Here is a 20,988-nt window from a genome sequence, read left to right on the forward strand (position 1 = left end):
ACAAAAAATAAATAAAAATAAAAGCAGAAAATCACACTGTGCTTTATAGATTGTGTTTCAGTCAAAAGAAATAAGCCCTATCACTGTTAACTATCAGAACGGTTGAAGGCAAATATAAATCTTTAACTCATCATGAACCCTGTGTCATTTCTTAAATAGGTTATGAATAGTTGAAAGGCTTAATGTGTCCAGAAAAATTCCTAAAGAACCCCAGGAAAAGATAATTAGAAAGCCTGTTTTCCCTCCCTCAAAAAACAAGACATTTGGGCTGGCGAGATAGCTCAGTCAGTAGAGTTCTTGCCTTGGAAGCACAAGGCCCTGGGTTTGACACCCAGCACTGAAAACACACACACACACACACACACACACGCGCGCGCACACACACACACACATTAGACCAACCTAACATTAGGTATTGCCCAGAGAACTCTGAAAAGAAACCAATTTCAAATTAGGGTCAAATTAGGGTCCCACTTGTTCCAAAGGGAACCACACAGGATAGTTTGAGGGGAAAAAGTTAAACAGCTTTCTCTACATGAAACATTGCTTGATGCAGATCTGAACAACATAGAAACTTTTTTTAAGAAAGTGTGTCAATTTGGTAGATTCATTACCCAGTACTTGCCCATTATATTCTCTTCCTCCCTCTCAATCCCATTCCTCTACTTTGTCTTCCTTCTATTTTTCTGAGATTCCCTTTTCATTTCTCCTCCTCCCTGTCTCTCTCTAGCTTCCATATGTGAGAGAAAATTTTTAATTCTTGTCATTCTGAGTCTGGCTTATTTCACCTAGCATAATGTTCTCCAGTTCCATCTATTTACCAGAAAATGTCATAATTTCATTCTTTATGTATCACTATAGTATGCTGATTTTAATACTTTTGGATAAATATCGAGTAGTGGTACAGCTGAATCATATAGGTAGTTCTATTCCTAGTCCTTTGAGGAATCTCCATATTGTTTTCCAAAGTGGTTGTACGAATATACAGTCCCACCAAAAATATTTAAGTGTACTTTTTTCCCACATCCTCAACAGCAATTATTGTTATTAAAATAATAATTATTATAGACAGTTGATCAGTAGTGGAGTAGGGCAAGTAGATTGCAAGAGTAAAGAGAAAAAGGAAGTTACTGAGGAATTAGACTGATCAAATTATGTGCATGTACAGATATGGCATAATTAATCCAATTATTATGTGTGATTATAATGCAACAATGGAAAAATTAAAGGTTCATAAATCTACCCCCAAGGGGTTTTAAGGTAATTTTTTTCTCATTTCCCCTAAAGGTTTTGAAAATAGCCTCATGTTTTTTTAATTTGCAAAGGATGTCATTTCTGGCATTTTGTGTACTATTATGTGCTTTATATATATTATTTTCTAAACCTTGGTTCTTCAAATATAGTTAATCAATTTATTGAAAATGGTCAACAAATTAATTAGGAAACAAGTCTTCATTGAAAAAACAATGACAAATCTGAAATTATTTTTGTAAGATAAAATCTAATTTTATTTTCCAATTTAAATAAATGTATAAATAACTTTCTAAGACATCTTTCCTCTGAATCCTAGATCTAAGATTGGCAGATAGAAAAATACACGTAAAACTAAATAGAGGAAACCTACTTTTCTGCTTCAAAATTATATCTCAGTGTCTATGTAATTTCAGTAACAGATAATCTAGGTGTTTCTTCCACTGGAGGGATGCATCATAGATTCAGAATGAATGAGATGTACATCTTTCTTCTGTTTAAAAAGTGACAAGTTTAGCTTTTATTTTGAAACAATTATAAATTCAAATGCAATTGTAAAAAATAATGAATAGAAATACAACATACGTTTCATCCAATTTCCCCCAATAATATTACATTGCAAAATTAGAGTATATCACAACCAGTATATTAATATTGATAATATCCATTGATCTTATTAGATATTTCAAGTTTTACTTGAGTGCATGTGTGTGCATGTATGAATGTAATTAATTCTGTGTAATTTTACCTTCTGTATAGTCCAGTTATCCCCCACAGTAGATATTTAACCCCCACCGAAAGAGTCCCTAAAGTGTTGCCATTTTATAACTACACCCATCTTCCTCCCAGAACAATTACTGATTTCCAAATCCTGAAAACTACCAAAAGATCTCCACTTCTAAAATTCTTTCATTTAAAAAAATATTGTAGAAATGGAATAAGATAGTATATAACTTGGGATTGACTTTTCTTTCATTCAACATAATTCCCTGGAAATTCATTCAAGTTTTTACATGTGTCAAGAGTTTGTTATTTAGGGCTGGGAATGTGACTCGGTGGTAAAATGCTTACCTAACATGGAAAAGGCCCTGGGTTTCATCCCCAGCACTACAAAAAAATTGCTGCTTTTTAATATTTAGAAGTATTCCATAGAGTGAATGTAACATATTTTAACCTTTCATTTATCTAAGATCATTTGGATTGTCCCTGGTTGTTGGTTACAAATAAAGTTACTATGAAAAATAATGTACAAAATTCTGTAGGAAATTAAAATTTTAATTATCTGAAACAAATGCCCACAAATGAGGTTTCTGGCTTCTATGTTAAGTTCACATTTAAATTTTTAAGAAATTGCCACACTGTTTTCCAAAGTAGCTGAAAATTTTTACAACCAATCAGAAATTTATGGGAGTGATCTGCTTTCCCCACACATTTGCCAATATTTGTTGTTATCACTGTTTTATTTTACCTGTTCTGATATATGAACAGTGATATCTCCCATGGTATTACTTTTCATTTCTCTGATGTCCAATGATGAAGACTTTGTCCTATGCTTATTTGCTACCTGTATATTTGGTGAAATTTTTGCTCATGTTTTTTACCCATTTTCTACTTGAATTCTTCAAGTGTTTATTGTTGAGTTTTGGAAGTTCATTTTTAGACACTAATATTTTCTTGAATAACTGGTTTGAAAATATTTTTCCCAGTGTGTAGTTTGTATTTTCATCCTTTTCATGGAGCAAAGTTTTTAAATTTCAATGAGGTTTAATGAGATTCAATTTATTGACTTATTTTATTTTTGCATTGTTCTTTTAATGTCAAGACAAAGATCTCTGCCTAGGCCTAGATCACAATTTTTTTTCTCTTATGATATTTAGAAATATTATGTTTTGATATTTTATATTTAAGCCTGTGACCTGTTTTGGGTCAAATTTTATATGACTTTGTAAGGTTTAGGCCAAGGTACTTTTTTTTACTTTTTCTTTCTTTCTTTTATTTATTTATTTATTTATTTATTTATTTAGGTACTCTGGATTCCCAATCACTTTACCATTGTTTATTGAAAACTCTAGCTTTTCTCCATTAAATTGCTTTTGCATCCTTTTCAAAAATCAGGTGAATACATTTGTATGGATCTCTTTCTGGGTTCTATGTGCTGATACATTGATGGATGTGTCTACCTCTCTGCTGATATTTTGATTGCTGTAGCTACATATAAAATTAATAACAGATTGATTTCTTCCCTTTTATTATTCTTTATGAAATGAATTTTTTCTATTGTAGGGTTTGTGCATTTCAATGTAAATTTTTAGAATAAGATTGTCTATATCTACAAGAACCTTACTGGGTTTTTGATAGAAATTGTTTTAAATGTATAGATCACTTTGGAGAGAATGGGCATCTTTAATATGTTGAGTCTTTCAATACAGAGACATAAGTCTCTATGTTTATTTAGGTCTGTGATTTCTTTTATTGGTGTTTTGAAATGTACAGGATACACACTCTGTTTGTGTTTTGTTAGATGTATATATATATATATATATACATTTAGGCCTTTTTAAATAGTATTTTGTTTTTCATTGAAGTTTCCACATTTTTATCGATAGTATACACAAAAGCAACTGATTTTTGTATGTTGACCTTGTATCTCACCAATTTGCTGAATTCATATATTAATTCTAAAGATTTGTTTTTGTAGAATCCCTGCAATATTTTATGTAGACAATAATATCATCTACATGTAGTGATCGTTTTAATTTTTTCTTTCCTAGCTCTATGTGTTTATTTGAGAAAACTCAATCATTATTCTTTCAAATTTTTTAATCCCACTCTCTCAGACTGTCTCCTTTTCTTCCAGAAACTTAATATAATGTGAGCCATTTTGTTATGTTTCCACAATTCCCTAAGATTTTGGTTTTTTTAAAGTCCATTCTCTATTATTCACATTGGGTAAATTCAACTGATATGTCTTAAAGTTCACGGATTCTACCATCTCTCAATTTCACACTACTATTGATCATGCCTGTTACTCTGAGTAACATATCTGAAATCTTTCTGACATGATTGCAAGAATTAGGGGTAAGAGAGGCTGCAAACTACCTCAGTGTCTCAGGACTCTCCAGCCCTATAAAGGGGGAATTATCCTTATCTCCCTTAGTTCTGGGATCTGGTCTGTATAAGTGTCACAAAAGTTCCCCTGCTCCCAACACCACAGGATAACTTGTGTTCTTTTTTTTAGTCATTTTGGGGCCTGCATTTCTCCTGCAGATAACAGGTAATTTGTTGAGGAATATAACATACCCTGTGGACTTAAGCCAGGCAGGGCTGCATGTATATTGCTTTTTAAAAGTTGATAGGATGTGGGGGTCAGCACAGTGGGCCCCCTTAATAGAATTATTCCCTTAAGCTCAGGTTCTCACCACTCATGTCTATCTGTCCCATATCAACATCATTATAAAAATAGTTCATTGAACTAGAGTTACAAACCAAAGAAGAGACTTTGGAATAACTGAAGATTTGAACTAATCTTAACTCTTATCAGATGTAAATTTTCTTCTAAGCAATAAAAAACTAAAATCATCAGAGAACATAGGAAATTATCTCAAAAAATAAAACTTTGTTCTTTAATCCAGTTCTTTCGTAAATTTTACTAAGCTGATCACTCATTGTCGAACTGTTGGATCCTACTTATAAGTGTATTTCAAAAGTTACTTTTAGTTCTTCTAGAATTTAAGCATTACTAGACTTTCAATATCACACACAACATAAAGTCCATTTAACATTTTAAGAAGGCAGTGAAGCACCTTCCTAATTAGAACAATAAAACTCGGATTGTGTAGAAAATATAAAATCAAAAAGGGAAATTACTTGCATTGTTCTATAAACAAAACCATGAAACTCATTTTAAATTCTAGGTGAGCAAAGATTCTGTTAGTTCACAGAGAAGTATAAACAGGCTTTCAATCCGTTTTTACTAGAGGTTAATTAACATCAAACCTTTTTTTTTTACTAGAGGTTAATTAACATCAAACTTTTCCTGTCAAACAATTTTAAAAAGTACTCCAAATTGATTTCACAGAAACCTGGAATTGGCTAAGAAGACCCAGACAACAGCAAGAAAACAGTACTCCAAATTGGTTTCACAGAAATCCCAGATCTAAAGAATGGGATACTTCGGTGTATTTCTTCTTTTTTAATTTATTTTTATTTTTTTGTAGTTGTAGATGCACGGCAGGCCTTTTATTTTATTTGTTCATTTCTATGTGGTGCTAATGATCAAACCCAGTACATCACATGTGCTAGGCAAATGCTCTGCCACTAAGCTACAGACTCAGCCCTCACTGTATTTCTTTTTGAATACATTTTTGGTTATTTGTGTTCCCTTGCTATTCAATATTAATTTAAGATCTGTTTTCCATTCCAGAAAAAAGGCATAGGGTCTCTGATATGGATGTCTTTGGTTTTTAATATATATTTAAGATGCACAACATGATATTTTGACACTCCTATATTTAGTGAAATGATTTTTATTGTCAAGCTAATTAATATCCTTTGACATAGTTACTTTATGTGTGTGTGTGTGTTAAGAGCAACTGAAATCTATAGTCATACCAAATTTTTTGTATGCAGCATGATCTTGTTAATTGTAATCCATCATGCTGCACCTTAGACCTGTAGACATACCATCCCAAATGCAACTTTGTACCCTTTGACTTATATCTCCCAATTTTCCCTCTCCCAACGGTGACCCTAGTAACTGCCATTCTACTGTTTTTGTATATTCTAGTTTTTCTAGACTGCAACTATGAGATCATATGGTAATTTTGAATCTTTAGATTGCTTTAGGTGTATGGCTAACTTAAGAGTATATGTCCTTATAGTAATTGAGGATGTTCTTCCATTTAGATCTTTAATTCCTTTCATCAATGTGCTATAGTTTACAATGTAAAAGTTTTGCATATCTTGTTTAATTTATATCTAAATATTTTACTTTTTTTATTATATTGTCAATGAAATTCTATTTAACCAAGGAGATGCAAGACTTGAATACTGAAAACTATAAACCAATGCTGCAATAAACTTTAAAATATCGAAATAAATAGAAATACATACAGTATTCATTGATTGAAAGACATAAAACTGTTAAGATAGGAATATATCCAAAGAAATCTAAAGACTAAATGAAAATCTCTCTTAGAATCTCAGTACCTGATTTTTTTTAAAGAAAAGGAAAAACTGACCCTGAATTCATATAGAACTTCAAGGGAACTCAAATAGACAAAATAATCTTCTGAAAGAAAAAACGCAATTGGAGGATTCACATTTTCTTATTTTAAAATTTACTACAAAGTCACAGTTATTGAAACAGTGTGGTACTGGCATAAATATAGATACAGATCAATCCTATGTCCAGAAATAAACCATATATCCATGACCAAATCATTTTGGACAAGAATGTGAGATCATTCAATGGGAAAAGAATAAATATTTTTCATCAAATAATGCTGGGTTAACTTGCTACACACATATAAAAGAATTAAATTTCACCCTTAACATCATAAAATTAACACAAAATGGGTCAAAGACACAAATGTAAGAAGTAAAACTATAAAGTAAATGAGTAAATAAATGTACATGACATGGGATTTGGCAATGGTTTTGTGAAGGACACCAAAATAACAAGCAAAAATATTAAAAAATAGATAAATTGGACTGTGACAGAATTTTAAATTCTTGTACATCAAAGGACATGATTAAGAAAGTAAAAAGACAATACACAGAATGGGAAAATATTTGTAGATCATATATATGAGACTATCCAGAATATGCGAAGACTTCTTACAGCTCCACAAAAAAAATTTTTTTACAAAGAGAAAAAGGACTTCAACAGACATTTCTCCAAATAAGTTTTACAAATTTCCAATAAGTAAATGCAAAAGTGATCAATAGTGTTAGTCATTAGTCAAATCAAAACCTACAATGATATATCATGCACACCCAAATGGCATATTAAAAATAATAAGTATTGACAGGGCGTGAAATAATTGGAACCCTCTGATATTGCTGATGAAAATGTAAAATGGTTGAGCTATCATGGAAGAGTTTGATTATTTCTCAATAACTTCAACATAGAATTATCATATATCCAAGCAGTATCATTCCTAGGTGTGTTAGGCAGCTTTCCTTTGCTGTGACAAAATAGCTGTGAAAAACTACTTAAAAGGAGGAAAGACTTATTTTGGCTCACAGTTTAAGAGACTTCAGTCCATAATTATTGGACTCAGTTGTTTCTGGACCTGTGAAGAGGCAGAACATCATGGCAGGAAATGCATAGATGCTCACTTCATGGGGTCCAGGAAGCTAAGAGAGGGAGAGGAAAGGGTAGAGGAAAATATATACCCTTCAAAGGTACTTCCTCAGTGACCTACTTCCTCCAACTAGGCCCCACTTCCTAAAGATTCTGCCACCTCCCAATAACCCATTATGGTATGAAGTCATCAATGGATCAATGCATTGATAAGGGTTGATCCCTCATGATCCAATCACCTTCCAAAGTCCCCAACTCTGAACACTACTGCATCAGGGACCAAGCATTCAACACATGAGCTTTTGGGAAACATTTCAGATTCAAATTATAACACTAGGTATTATAATTAATCATATAATTATAATTATAAAAAGATTAAATAAAGCAAAAGTTAAACAATAATTTGTATACCAACGCTTATAGCATTATCAATGATAGCTAGAAGGTAGAAACAACCCAAATATTCATCAGCTGTTGATTGGACCAAAATGTGATATTCATACAGAATTGAGTACTAGTCAAGGAATGAAGTATTGATACATGTTAAAACAAAGGTGAACTTTGAAAACATTATGTCAAGTAAAAGCAACTGGAAACAAAAGGTCAGATATTACATGATTCCATTTATATTAAATATCCAGAATAAGAAACTTCACAGAGACAGAATGCATATTAGGGGTTGCCAGGTTTTTTGGAAAAGTAACAATGGGAAGTGATTACTAAATAGATATGGGGTTTTCTTTTGGAGTGATGAAAGCCTTCTGAAATCAGACAAGGGTGAAGGAGCAAATAACTGAATGTACAAAATGCCACTGAATGGTGTACTTCAAAATGGTTAAAATGTTGTATTTTATGTTTGGTAATTTTGACCTCAATTAAAAAAAAAAAAACTAGATAAATGTAGTAGACAGAATTATCTGATGCCCCCACAACACAACCTTCCAGATACCTGGTTATTCAAAAACTAATCAAGTTACTTCTGTGATCTGTTTTGCAAATGCATTAAAATCCCAAATGAATTGACCTAAAGATATTGAGATTATATGTGGATTTGTCCTAATTACATGAGCAAACTAATAGGAGCATTCTCCAGCTGGTAGTAGGAGAGTATATCAAAAAACTCCAAATGCAAAAGAATATGAAGTGAGGGCAAAATGTGAGAACAGATCATGGTTGCTAAGAGCAGTTCTTGACTGACAGCTAGCAAGAAGATGGGGACCTCAGTTCTAATTTCTCAGGGAACTGAATTCTGCCAATAACAAGAATGTGTTTGGAAGGTTTGTTTTGTTTTGCCACTAGATGAAGATATAGAGAGGCAATATCTTGATTACAGTCTTTTGATTCTCCAGGCAGAGAACTCAGGCATGCTGTGGCTATTTTTCTGACGTGTAGAAATTGTAAGAAAATAAATTGTGTTATTTTATGCCTCTAAGACTATGCTAATTTGCTATGCAGCAATGAAAATGAATACAGATTTTATTATATTTATTAATGTGGAAATATGTCCAAATATACTGTTAGTTTAAAAGAAGACCAGTCTCAGAAAAGACTATATGGTTCAATTAAAATATGTACCTGTATATTTTATGTTATTTTTTAACAATTTTATAAAGCAAAAAATATGTGATGTGTTTATAATTTAGGAAAATCATTAGAATAACCTCCTTTTTTATTAAAGAATGAAGATTAACCTTAAACTATTCTTATTAATGTTAGCAAGAAAAACTGAGTTTTAATAGCATTTGAATACAATGCTGTCTTTCACAAAATCTTAGTAAACTTAACAAAGGGATCTTTCACATTACCTGATAGAAACTTTGAAACAACAATAATTTTCCAACAAGTCTTTTTTGTGTGACTTGTAATGCTTCAAATGTTTTAAAGCATTTGGCATAACTAAAAGACAATCTTTCTTGACCATAAAATTAAAAAAGAATTTAGCATTAAACAAAATGTATTTATGTTTTTAAAGTTAGTTAAATGATGAACAATAGTTTCTGTTACAGAGGACTAGGAAAACATAGTGACTTTGAAACTTTATTTTTCTTCAAACTTACTATCTTGTTGCTAAGCATAATTCTGTTCCATCCTTAAAGGAGAAGCTCATTTATCATGTATTTTTTTCTCTGATTTAATGAATTTTTCCTTTACATAACTACATGCATAGAAAATAATTTCCAATAATACACATTAAACTATATGACCACATTTCGTCTTTGAAAATAACCATGTAGTTGTTAAAGTTAAAAACAATTTAAAAGGAGATTGAAATAAAAAGGAATAGAAATTACAGATCAATGAGGAATAAATGTTCATGTGTGTGTGTGTGTGTGTGTGTGTGTGTGTGTGTTAACTAATTACAGGATTTAACCAAATAAATTTTGTGCTTGTAAAGAAAATAGGGAAATGCATTACATTTGAAACTTTTTTCTTCAACCTACAATTTTGTTCTTAAATGCTACCTTGTTTAGAAACTATTTACTATCCAATATATAAAAGAACAATTTTAAGAATTAATTCTTCCTAGCATGAGATAAGAAAATATTCTTTTAGATTAATATATACACAATAAAATTCCTGAAAGAATATATGAGAACCCCATCCACATTCTACATTAAACATATCTATTAATTTATTTTTAAAAGCCAATAATTGGGGCTGGGGATATAGCTCAGTTGGTAGAGTGCTTGCCTTGCAAGCACAAGGCCCTGGGTTCAAATTCCCAGCATTGCCCAAGAAAAAAAAAGCCAATAATTAAAGACATTAAAGATACTTAAAAATAAATTTGAATTATGCTAAGGGTTAAAGAAAATAAGTCATCAAATTGAAGATCTGATTTTTTTATATCCAATAAAGTGTTTCATAAACTCACCTGATCTTATAAATTACCTGGGTGTACTTTTTTTTTTCTTTTGCAGTGCTGAGGATTGAACCCAAGGCCTTGATGCTTGCAAGGCAAGCACTCTACCAACTGAGCTATATCCCTAGCCCCCTAGGTTTACTTCTTGAAAGTATAAACTCTCATGCTCCAACCTACATTTACTAAATTAAAACCACCAGAGAATCAACTTGTGAATGTAGGTGTTATTTACATAACAATTTGACACAATTTAAAAGGATAGAATTGGGAAATCCTGGCAGATCACACTTACCAAAAAACATACTAACAAATACAACAAAAACGAAATTTCATGTTCAAGAGAAGGAGGTGCAAAGGAAGCCACACACAAGAATGTTCCCCAGAATAATGTTTGTAATAGAAAAAATAAGAAAATAATCTATGTGCATCAATAGGAAAATAAGTGAATTATGATATAATTATATAATGAAATATCATATTTATATAAAAATAAATGGCATTCATTTATATATAATTGAAACAGGTGAATCTCAAAAATATGATTTGTAAGAAAAAGTTTTTGGCATGCAGATATGTGTATATGTACACATATTTAAAGCACATAAAACCAATTCTGTATGTATGTGTAACAGGGTATATATGTTTGTATACTACATATTTTATATGAAAACACGTTTTAATGCTATATTCTAGCTAATTTTTCATGATATAAATACTTCATAAATTAATATGATTGATTATTATGTGTTGGTGAGGTTATGAACAAACTTTCTTTTTGTAATTTTCATATATACATTTATTGAAACTATACATGTATATAACCAATATAAATCAGTTGGAGATTAGCTACATAAATTATGATAATTTCAATACTCTTGAGAAATTAAAAACATGTAAACTGTTTACTGACCTGAAAATATTTGTACTAACCTATGTTTTCAAGTAAATAACAAAAACAAGTAGCAGAGGAGTTTATAGTATATGATTCCATTAAAATTGATGCATGAATAAATTATGTTAGTATGAGGGTAAAGAATATTTAGCAAAAGTGCATACTAAGACATTTATTTTTACATATTATATACTCATATTTCTTGAAATTTTATGTAAGAAATCTCTAAAAACAAAAAGAAGACTAATCATTAATAAAATGTTACATGGAATCAATTGTACCAAATATTTTTAAATGTCTATTTAGTCTTCAACTGATTCCCAAATGGGTCAGGAAAAAAAAAAAGAAACAATGTGCACTTCTATGGAAAGAGAGACTGATATAAAACATTAAGAACTGGGCTGGGGATGTAGCTCAGTTGGTAGAGTGCTTGCCTTACAAGCACAAGGCCCTGGGTTTAATCCCAAGCACTGAGAAAAAAAAATGTTAAGAACTGGGGAATATGGTGAAAGGCATGTAAGAGAATTTGTTCTCAAAACCATTCTGTTACTCTGGAATTATTTCATAATAATTTTCAAAAGACCACTCACATAATGATAGGAGAATTTACCCATGTATTTGTATGACAAGATTATATGTATGACAAGATTTCACAACCCTAACTGGTATTAAGAACTCTATCAAGGAACTTCTAAATGAAGTTTCTCAGACCAGACTCCAAATATACTAAAATCTTCAGAGATTTTATACTGAAATCTTCAGAGGAGTGTGGGAGCCTTAGCCCTAGATGTCTTTTATCATGAGGCAGGTTCAGAAAACACTACCTAGTGACCTTGATGAGTTAAAAAAAAAAAAAAGAAAGAAAGAAAGAAAAAATAAAACGCAAGAGTCTTTTGAAATTAATAAATAACCTGGTGTGGTGGTGCACACCTTTAACCCAAGCAACTCTGAGAGGTCAAGGCAGGGGAATTGCAAGTTCAAGGCCAGCCTCAGCAATTTAGCAAGGCCTCCACAACCTAGTGATACTCTGTTTCAAATAAAAAAAAAATCAAAAGCCTGGGGATGTGGCTCAGCGATTAAGCACCCCTGGGTTCAGTCCTCCCTAAAAAAAGGCTAAAATACATTAGCATCCAACAATACTCAGTACTGGTGAACATATGAGAAAACAAACATGGTCATACATCATAGAAACCAAATTGGGAAAACATTTTTTCAAGACTGACTCCTATGACAATCATAAGCATCCACACTCATAAACAGCAATGACAGTTTGAGGAATTTTAAATCCTGATATTATTAACAAAATTATGTACAAAAAGAAATTCAGTCCACATTGTCTCTGTTAGTGAAAACTACAAAGAGCTCAAATGTCCATAAATAAGGGATTGGATGGATATGTATTATCTTTGTTTTTGATGGGAAATATTTGGACTGATTTAAAGTCTGATAGTGTATTTCTTGGGTGCAGAAATCAAACTGAGTCCTTCTATCTTACCTGAATTTTCTAATTTTGCTGAGGGCTTTTGTAGGTACCTTTGGAGCTTGCTCATCTTGGGTTTAGGACAGTTTCGAAGTGCCAGAGCTTTTACCTTCCACAGGGTAACATCTACCAAGAAATGACTGTGGACATACACCCCAGCTTCCCATCACTAACTGGGATAATTCTGGTTTTCTCTTCTAGTTCATTTATTCTATATTTATCTTGTACAATATTTTTTTAACATTGTGTAGCTTCTCAATGCATATTTGTCAGTGTTAACTTCCTCAAATTATTGTTATGAATTGTTTGAAGACATCACTAGTGTTCTACTTTAGAGGCAAAGCTAAAGTTACAATAATAAAATTCAGCGGACACCGAAAGTTTGCCACAGACTCTCAAGATGTGAAAATCCACCCGCAAGACAGTGCATCATCTCATGGAAGGACCTACAGACAGGGACCCTTCACAAGGGAAACCATCGATTTAGGTTTATGTGTCAAAGTCCTTAGAGGGGAGGGGGATGGCTTCCAGAAGGTCCATAATAGTAATATGATTCAGCAGCAGAAACAGGTTATTCTGTTTTTACAACTTGACTTCTATTTTTTCAACTTAAAATAATTGTATTGTCTAATTATAACATCAAGAAATGAATTCCCACTGAGCTGATCAGAAACAAACCTGAAACACTCCTCCAAATTAAACAGGTGAAAATTAAAATTAAAAAAAATATACGCTTCCTACCTATTTTCCAGACTTCCTAGCTTCACTTTCCCTCCACCCTCCACCCCATCCCGCCGAATTCCAATCTGGAATCAGACCAACAAGACTGTTAGGGTTAATTCTGGGCTTTAATTGTGGGTATAGAATAGAAAGATATTCTTTTAAAGGTGCAACAGAAATCAGGGCAAGGAGAATGCACGCTTCAAAATATTATGACACTTCCATCAAGTGGATTTCTAAATAGGAAATGTAAATAGAGAGATGGGTAGAAAAGCCTGTGGTAGATAAGGCAGTAATGAGGAGAAAGGTCGCTCCGCCCACGCTCCCACCCCCACCCTTCTGCCGCACTGCAGGTGTGAATGGTAATTGGGAATCTGAGCTCACAGTGACGTGGCCCCTTCCAGACCCAGGGTGGATTAGTCTCTCCTCCCAGTTGCGGTCCTGATAGTCTTCTGTGGCTGTGCTCTCTGAAGCGGGCAAACAGTGTGCCCAGAGAAGGAGGAAAGTAGTAGAAGCTGACCCTGATCTGGCAGGTTGGTGGGCGCAGCCTGGAGTTGGGGTGGAAAAAGGCAGTGACCAGAGCAGATCCAGGTCTGGCTTCTGTCTCAACCTTGAAGCTCACCTATTTGGTGTAAGAAATGGAGGGCTAGTCCGGGGGGATGGGGAGGGGCTCTAGAGAGTCCCGGGGTTGAAAAGGAGTACCAGTTAGGATCTTCTAGGAGGTGGGCTATTAGGCACTGTTTCAGGGAAATGGAAAACCGGAAAGGGTACCGCGTGGAAAGGGCCTGATTTCTGCAGGGTCGTAGGAGGGTGGGGGAGCCAGCAACCAGGAGGTGGGCAGAGCGGACCCTGCCACTGTTCCAGACATTTATTCCCAGGATATTTTCTTCACCCTTCATACATTTAGAACCGGAAATTGTGGGCTACGGGGGCCGGGGAGGGGAGTTGCTACAGAGAAGAGGGACAGGAATCAGGACTGCGAAAGAGGTCCCTATTGCGGAGAAGGTAGTTGCGAGCGAGCTTCTGAACCAAGGATAGAGGCGGGAGCAAGAAACTGTTTCTGGTCCCTGCAGGTCGGTGTAAGCATACACACTGCTTGGGCTGAGAATGAAATCACTGAGACCGCAGTGGGTCCTGGTTTGCAATGCCCACACACCTCTTCACCCATCGTCCATCTTGGTGCATAAAATGGTGGGCATGGGAGTGGGGTGAACTGGAAAGTGGGCAGTGAGTCTTCTGGGAGACAGGAGAATGAATGCACAGATTGAATTTTTTTTTTTTTTTTTGGTAAATAAACTACGTCTCCAACCACCAAACTCTTCTGACTCTACTGCTCCACAAGTTGTTCATGTGCATCCTGGAAATGGTAATTTAGTGATTGGTGGGACCAGACAGTGGAGATAGGAGACCTTAAAGAAGAGATTAAAGTGGTTTGAAAATAATTGTCTTTGGTTATATAACCTACTTTTGGAAGGTGGTATAGCCGGTCACAGGGCAGGAAAAGAAACCTTGAGACAGGATGGAGGAGAAATCAGATGATTTGTCTAGGAAAGTCCTCAAATAAAAAACGAAGCTAATGTCCCCAATAGGGGTCCCTTGATCAACTAGTCAGTTCTGAATGTTGTTTGCATTTCTTTCTGCAGGTCTTGAGGTTCCTTGGCACAGCAGATTTGACTGCTGAGAGAAAGGCAGCTTCTGATCTCTACAGGTAGGAGGGTGCCTGGGGCCCTCTAAGTGTAGGAGTATGGAGATCAACAGAATCTGGTGGACTTACAGCCCACCCTGCCTAAGTGCAAGAGAAACCTAACAGAATCTGAAAAAAATGGTGGGTCTGTGACTGGTGAGGAAAGGGATAGAGGGGCAAGGTCTAGGGCTCCCATGGAAGGCTTATCAACACTGCTGTTTGCAGAGACCTGGTCTCTGAACCACTGTCCCTCCTTCCACCCATCCTACATTTTGGGGTGGGTGACCTGGAAAAGAATTTTCAGGGAAAATTATGGGCCTTGAAGCATGGCTGGAGGGCACCCACTAGAGGGAGCATGAAATCTCAGAACAACCTTAGCCAAATGGAGCTCTGAATTGTTAAAATATATTCAGTCCTTCTTGCTTTTTATCTCCTAGAAAGAAGACACAGGAAAAAACCTCAACATGGAAAATGTCCCCCAGGAAAACAAAGTTGGGGAGCAGGCCCCAGTAAAGAATGAGGAAGAAGCTCGCCCATTAGAAGGTGGTGAAGGCCAGCAGCCTGGAGGAAATATTAGAGGGGTTTGGGCTCCACATGCCCAGGATTTTGGAGAGGATGTGCCCAATAGGCTTGGTAATAATATTGATATGATAGATGGAGATGCAGATGATATGGAAAGGTTCATGGAGGAGATGAGAGAGCTAAGGAGGAAAATTAGGGAGCTTCAGTTGAGGTACAGTCTGCGTATTCTTATAGGGGACCCCCCTCACCATGATCATCATGATGAGTTTTGCCTTATGCCTTGAATCTTGAGGTTAATAATCATAACTCAACCCCCTGCTTTCCAACCTTGTATTTTCTTGTTGTACCCTTTATTGTGAACCTTTTGGTATTCTTCTATATTCTATTTGGAATTTTCATTTTGACCTAGTCTATAAGTTTCTCAGTTAGCAGGGGAGTGTCATGAACATGCATGAGAAAAGATTTATTACATCTTTTAAAGTTAATAAAGCAATTTAAAAAGCGGTCTAGAGATATACTCTCTCATTTAAAAGCATGCATATTTACATATATTATAATTTATAATATATATGAAATCTATATGTGAGATATGATATTTCATATATATGTGATATATCAGTATTATCCAGAATGTGCTTTTGCTACTTGGTATAATTATTGAGCACTTTTAATTTTCTTTTTTTCCTTTATTATCTGTTTTTTCCTTACATTTCCAAAATGAATACATATGTGTTATAAGTTAAGGTAAAAATGTAAGAAGGAAGGAATTTGCCAGTTTATAAAACAAATGGAGGCAATTTACAAATACTTGAAACTAAATACAATTTAATGACATAAATCTCATTACCTCTGGATCTCATTAATTAGCACATACATGGTGATTATTACCGTTATATTTCTTTAAAGTGAGACTATCCATCTATCAAATGAAGATGACGTGTGCCTTACAGGGTTGCTGTGGGAATAAAATGAAGTAATGACTGAATTCTGGCCATCTCTGTCCACACATACAAGGCCCCATCACTCTAGATGCTTTCATTTTGGGGGAAGGATCCAAAAAGTATGCCTACTACAAACCCATTTGACTACAAATGGAATGACACTGTTCTATTCCTCCGCTGCTCTGTCTCCCTTCTCTGGGTAATTCCATAACTATTGGGCACTCCTTCCCCTTCTGGGTTTTGCCCCTTCCACTGGCCCCCACCATTGCTGATGTGCTGGACTCCTAAACGTGACTAAGATCCACATATTTCTGTGTAATCCTCAGTAGTCTGAATTCCCACTTGACCCTTTAAGAAAAGTGCTCTAGAGTTATAGTTACACCACACAGATATTCCACCAGTGCTACTTAGGGATGCAAACAATGCTTTGTGGTTTTTCTCACAGTTCCTCACCTCTGCCCCCTTGACAGATCTTTATGACACAGTGTGCTCAGACTATGACTATCCCTTTCATCCTCTGATTAATATGTCCCAGTTTCCTTGACTCTATTTTCAGTGCAGACCCTGCTACAGGAGAGGGAAACCTGGAGATGAGAGTTGCGGAGGTGGCTCTATGTCCCCAAGAATGTACATGTGCACCACCTACATCCTAGGAGTCCCTAGTAGTCTCCATTCACACTAACCTGCATGGATCTGGAGGTGTTTTCCTCTGCTTTGAGATTTTCTATGCCAAGTAAATTTGTAATCACAGTTCAATAGAAAAGAGTGGTTAGGATTGGCAACCTAGCAAGTGGATCCTCTTAGAATATTTTCCACAGTTATCACTGTTTGGGAGACTGTCCTTTTCACAGTATTTTGTATCATGTGTCCTAATATGCTTTGCATTTAGCACAGTGCCTGGCAAGTTGGAGAACACAATAGTTAATTATAGCCGAGTCAAGAATTCTGCAATCTGGACCTCAGTTTACTTCTGATCATTTATGGGCAAGTCATTTCCCTACAGAAGGTACTTTGCCATTTAAAAATGAGCACCACAAAAAGAGCATTATGTGGTATGCAAATGGATGTCACACTGTGATAAGAAGCCCAAAAATTGTAGTTATACAACACAGCAAACATGGAGGCAAATTTTTCACTTCCCTTGGACAGCTGCACTAGGCAGGTAATGGTTTTACTGATGGACAAAATTGTGTTTGTGGATGTGTAAATATACATGTTTTGAATAATTTATTACACTGATATGTCAGAATTAAAATCACAATAAAACTTGAAACAGCTCTTCTGGAAATAAAATTTGCTCCCGATACCTTCTTTAGCAGCTTTCCATGACTCACATGTAGGACAAGGTTATGCAAGGGAACTACAATTACCCATGACTGCTTTTGGGGGGCAGTGAATTTTCCTCTAATGTCTTCTTCTGAGAGTAGAAATGTTGACAGAGACTGCCAGATGAAGAGTACAAGCTGAAGCACCTCAACTTTTCTTTATACTGCCCATTTCTCAAAACTTTAACCTGTGTTATAAATTACCTGGATGATTCCTGAAAGTAGATTCCTGGGACTTACACTCCATGCCTGAGTTTCTGATACCAGGGGTCTAAAGTGGGGTTTGAATGTCAGGTGATGTTCGCCCTGCTGTCCTGGGGGTTCAGACTTGGAGCACAGTAACCTATTATCTTCAGCCCATCCCCATCCAGTCTAGATGTTTTCATGTGGACTACAATTTCACTGTAAGCATTGTCTTTCACCATAAGGGTTGTCTTTCACCATAAAAAAGCCAGGAAGTTTGCTCAACTTCACATATCTTATGTATGCCAAAACTCATGATGATAAATGCTAAATTATAGCTACTTCTATAAAACTGTCAGGGATTTGGATTTCCTAATTTCTCAACTTTAGGGGAAGGTTGGAAGGAGATAAAATTGTGATGGTGGTTGGAGGGGTTTTATAAAGAAGACCTTTCCTATTGGACGTCACTACTCTCACTGTAGGGCTAAATATTAGACTCAGTAAGAAGAAAAAAAAAAAACCTTTCCTCTTTCCCTCACTTTTCTCCAAAAACTTGGCCTTTAACGTATTATACAAGTACTGACATAATTTTCCTGTGTACATATATGAATATATCACCATGAATCTCCCCATCTTACACATCCATAAGAAATTATTTTTTTAAAAATAATAACTATGGGAAAATGGCAGAAAGGTCAATAAAGGGAAGGAAACAGGGCATGGGGAAAGGGAAGGGGAAAGAGAGATATAAACCCAGGGTTGCTTAATGACTGAACCACATCCTGAGTCCTTTTTTATTTTTTATTTTGAGACATGGTTTCACTAAGTTGCTGAGGCTGACCTCAAATTTACGACCCTTCTGCCTCAGCCTCCTTGGTCACTGGGATTACAGGCATGCACTACTATGCCCAGTTCGGTATATTCTCTTTTTTTTTTTTTTTTTTTTTTTGGTACCAGGGATTGAACTCAGGGGCACTTGTGATCACTGAGTCACATCCCCAGCCCTATTTTGTATTTTATTTAGAGACAGGGTCTCACTGAGTTGCTTAACACCTCACTTTTGTTGAGGCTGGCTTTGAACTCATGATCCTCCTGCCTCAGACTCCTGAGCCACTGGGATTATGGGTGTGTGCCAAGGCACCTGGCCAGCTCAATATATTCTTGATGACATTGCTTAAAATAATTATTTTGGGGAAAGATCCTCTTCAGCAGTGGATTTTTATGGAACTTCAAAGTAGCAAGTTAGCAACTTTCTGGTTAGAAATTAATTCTAATGAACTAATAGTTTACATTAGGAATAGAAAATGCAGTCTCATTGAAATGTAGCAAAGTAATCACTAGAAAAGAACTGAACATATAAAAATATATTCCACCCCACTTTATAATTCAAGAAGTTGAATTTAGTATATAAGTTACCACTTCTCATCTGCCAGATTGGCCAAAATGGATTCACTTGATCCACTGTTGATCAGGTTATGCTGAAATAGGTGCTCCTATACACCAATACTTGGGAGTGTGCATGGTAACAACATTCTGGAAGTCAGTGATAGTAATTATCAAATAGTACATGTTTTCTAACTGCCATGAAGTATTACAGCATGAATGGACATAAATCCAAAATTATTGACAAGAATATTTGTTGAGGGCTGGGGTTGTAGCTCAGTGGTAGAGCGCTTGCCAAGCACATGTGAGGCACTGGGTTCCATCCTTAGCACCAGGTTAAAAATAAATAGAGGTTAAATTCTTTTAAAAAATGAATACCAATTAAAGTCTTAATTAGAATCATATTTAGGGATTAATTTATATTGATGGAAATGTATAATACACAACAGTTAAAAAGAAAAATGACATCTTGAACTAGATAATTGTCAATTGTGGGGTGGTAGTGGGTAGAGGAGGGAAAGATAGTAAAATGTCAATTGTCTTTTCTTCCTTTTCTCCTTCTTCTCCTCTTGCCCTCTTCTCCTTCCCCCCTCCTCCCCTCTCCCTGTTTCTTTCTTTCTTTTTTTGAGGGGCAGATTTGTGTCCTTAATAGACCCACATTTACTATGGAGGGAGGAAATACTGGAAACACATTTTGAACAAGCTTCCCTTCACTATTATATAGGTACATGTCTTAGATACTTCCATTCAAAATAAACTTCCAAAGACTTTGCTTTCTAATTTTTATATTTATTTACTTTAATATTTTAAGAAGATATATAAACAATATATTTTAACTGATACATATAAATTATATATATTAATGGGGTTGCACATGTTGTTTGATATGTGTATACATTGTATATTGTTCAAATTGGGGTAAACATATCAACTCCTAATGTTTTATGTTGAAAACATTCGAAGTCCTTTCTTCTAGCTTTTAAAAATGTGCAGTAAATTATCATTACCCATAAACACCTTACAGTGCAAATTAAAACACCAGAATTTCTTTCTCCTATCTAACTATAACTTAGTAGTTCCTGTTATTTATCTTTTCTCCATCCCTCCATTCCTACTACTCTCTTCAGCCTCTGGTAACCAACATTTTATACTTGTCTTCTATGAGATCAAGTTTTTAGATTCCACGTGAGTGAGATAATGTGGCACTTGCCTTTTGGTGCCTGGGTTATTTTAATATAATGATTTCCTATCCTACCCAAGTTGTTGCATATGACAGGATTTCATCCTTTTTGTGGTTGAATAGTATTCTATTTTATATTTGTACCAAAGTTTCTTTATCCATTTATCAGTTGATGGACAGTCAGTTTGTTTCCATTTCTTGGCTATTGTGAATCGTGCTGAAATGAACATGTTAGTATAAATGTCTCTTTGACATGCCAA

At 34.9% G+C, this 20,988-nt stretch overlaps 1 protein-coding gene across 3 annotated transcripts; it reads left to right on the forward strand.

Annotated features, from left to right (window-relative positions):
• Window positions 1–13,889: 13,889 nt before the first annotated feature.
• Bex5 (brain expressed X-linked 5) lies at window positions 13,890–16,227 on the forward strand. 3 transcript variants are annotated; one of them, XM_047536325.1, is made up of 3 exons: window positions 13,890–14,043; window positions 15,154–15,218; window positions 15,632–16,227. In XM_047536325.1, exon 3 carries the CDS (start codon window positions 15,659–15,661, stop codon window positions 15,998–16,000), a length of 342 nt encoding a protein of 113 aa, XP_047392281.1. In that variant the 5' UTR covers window positions 13,890–14,043; window positions 15,154–15,218; window positions 15,632–15,658; the 3' UTR covers window positions 16,001–16,227. The 3 variants fall into 3 exon arrangements, with proteins under 3 accessions (XP_047392281.1, XP_047392283.1, XP_047392282.1); XM_047536327.1 differs by having other exon boundaries at window positions 13,915–14,101; XM_047536326.1 differs by having other exon boundaries at window positions 13,916–14,141.
• Window positions 16,228–20,988: the final 4,761 nt, after the last annotated feature.

The sequence above is a fragment of the Sciurus carolinensis genome, chromosome X (genome assembly GCF_902686445.1).
Source record: "Sciurus carolinensis chromosome X, mSciCar1.2, whole genome shotgun sequence".
NCBI lineage: Eukaryota > Metazoa > Chordata > Mammalia > Rodentia > Sciuridae > Sciurus > Sciurus carolinensis.

Bases quoted from the DNA above. Each gene is read 5' to 3' on its own strand.
- Bex5 (XM_047536325.1), top strand. From the start codon at position 15,659: ATGGAAAATGTCCCCCAGGAAAACAAAGTTGGGGAGCAGGCCCCAGTA.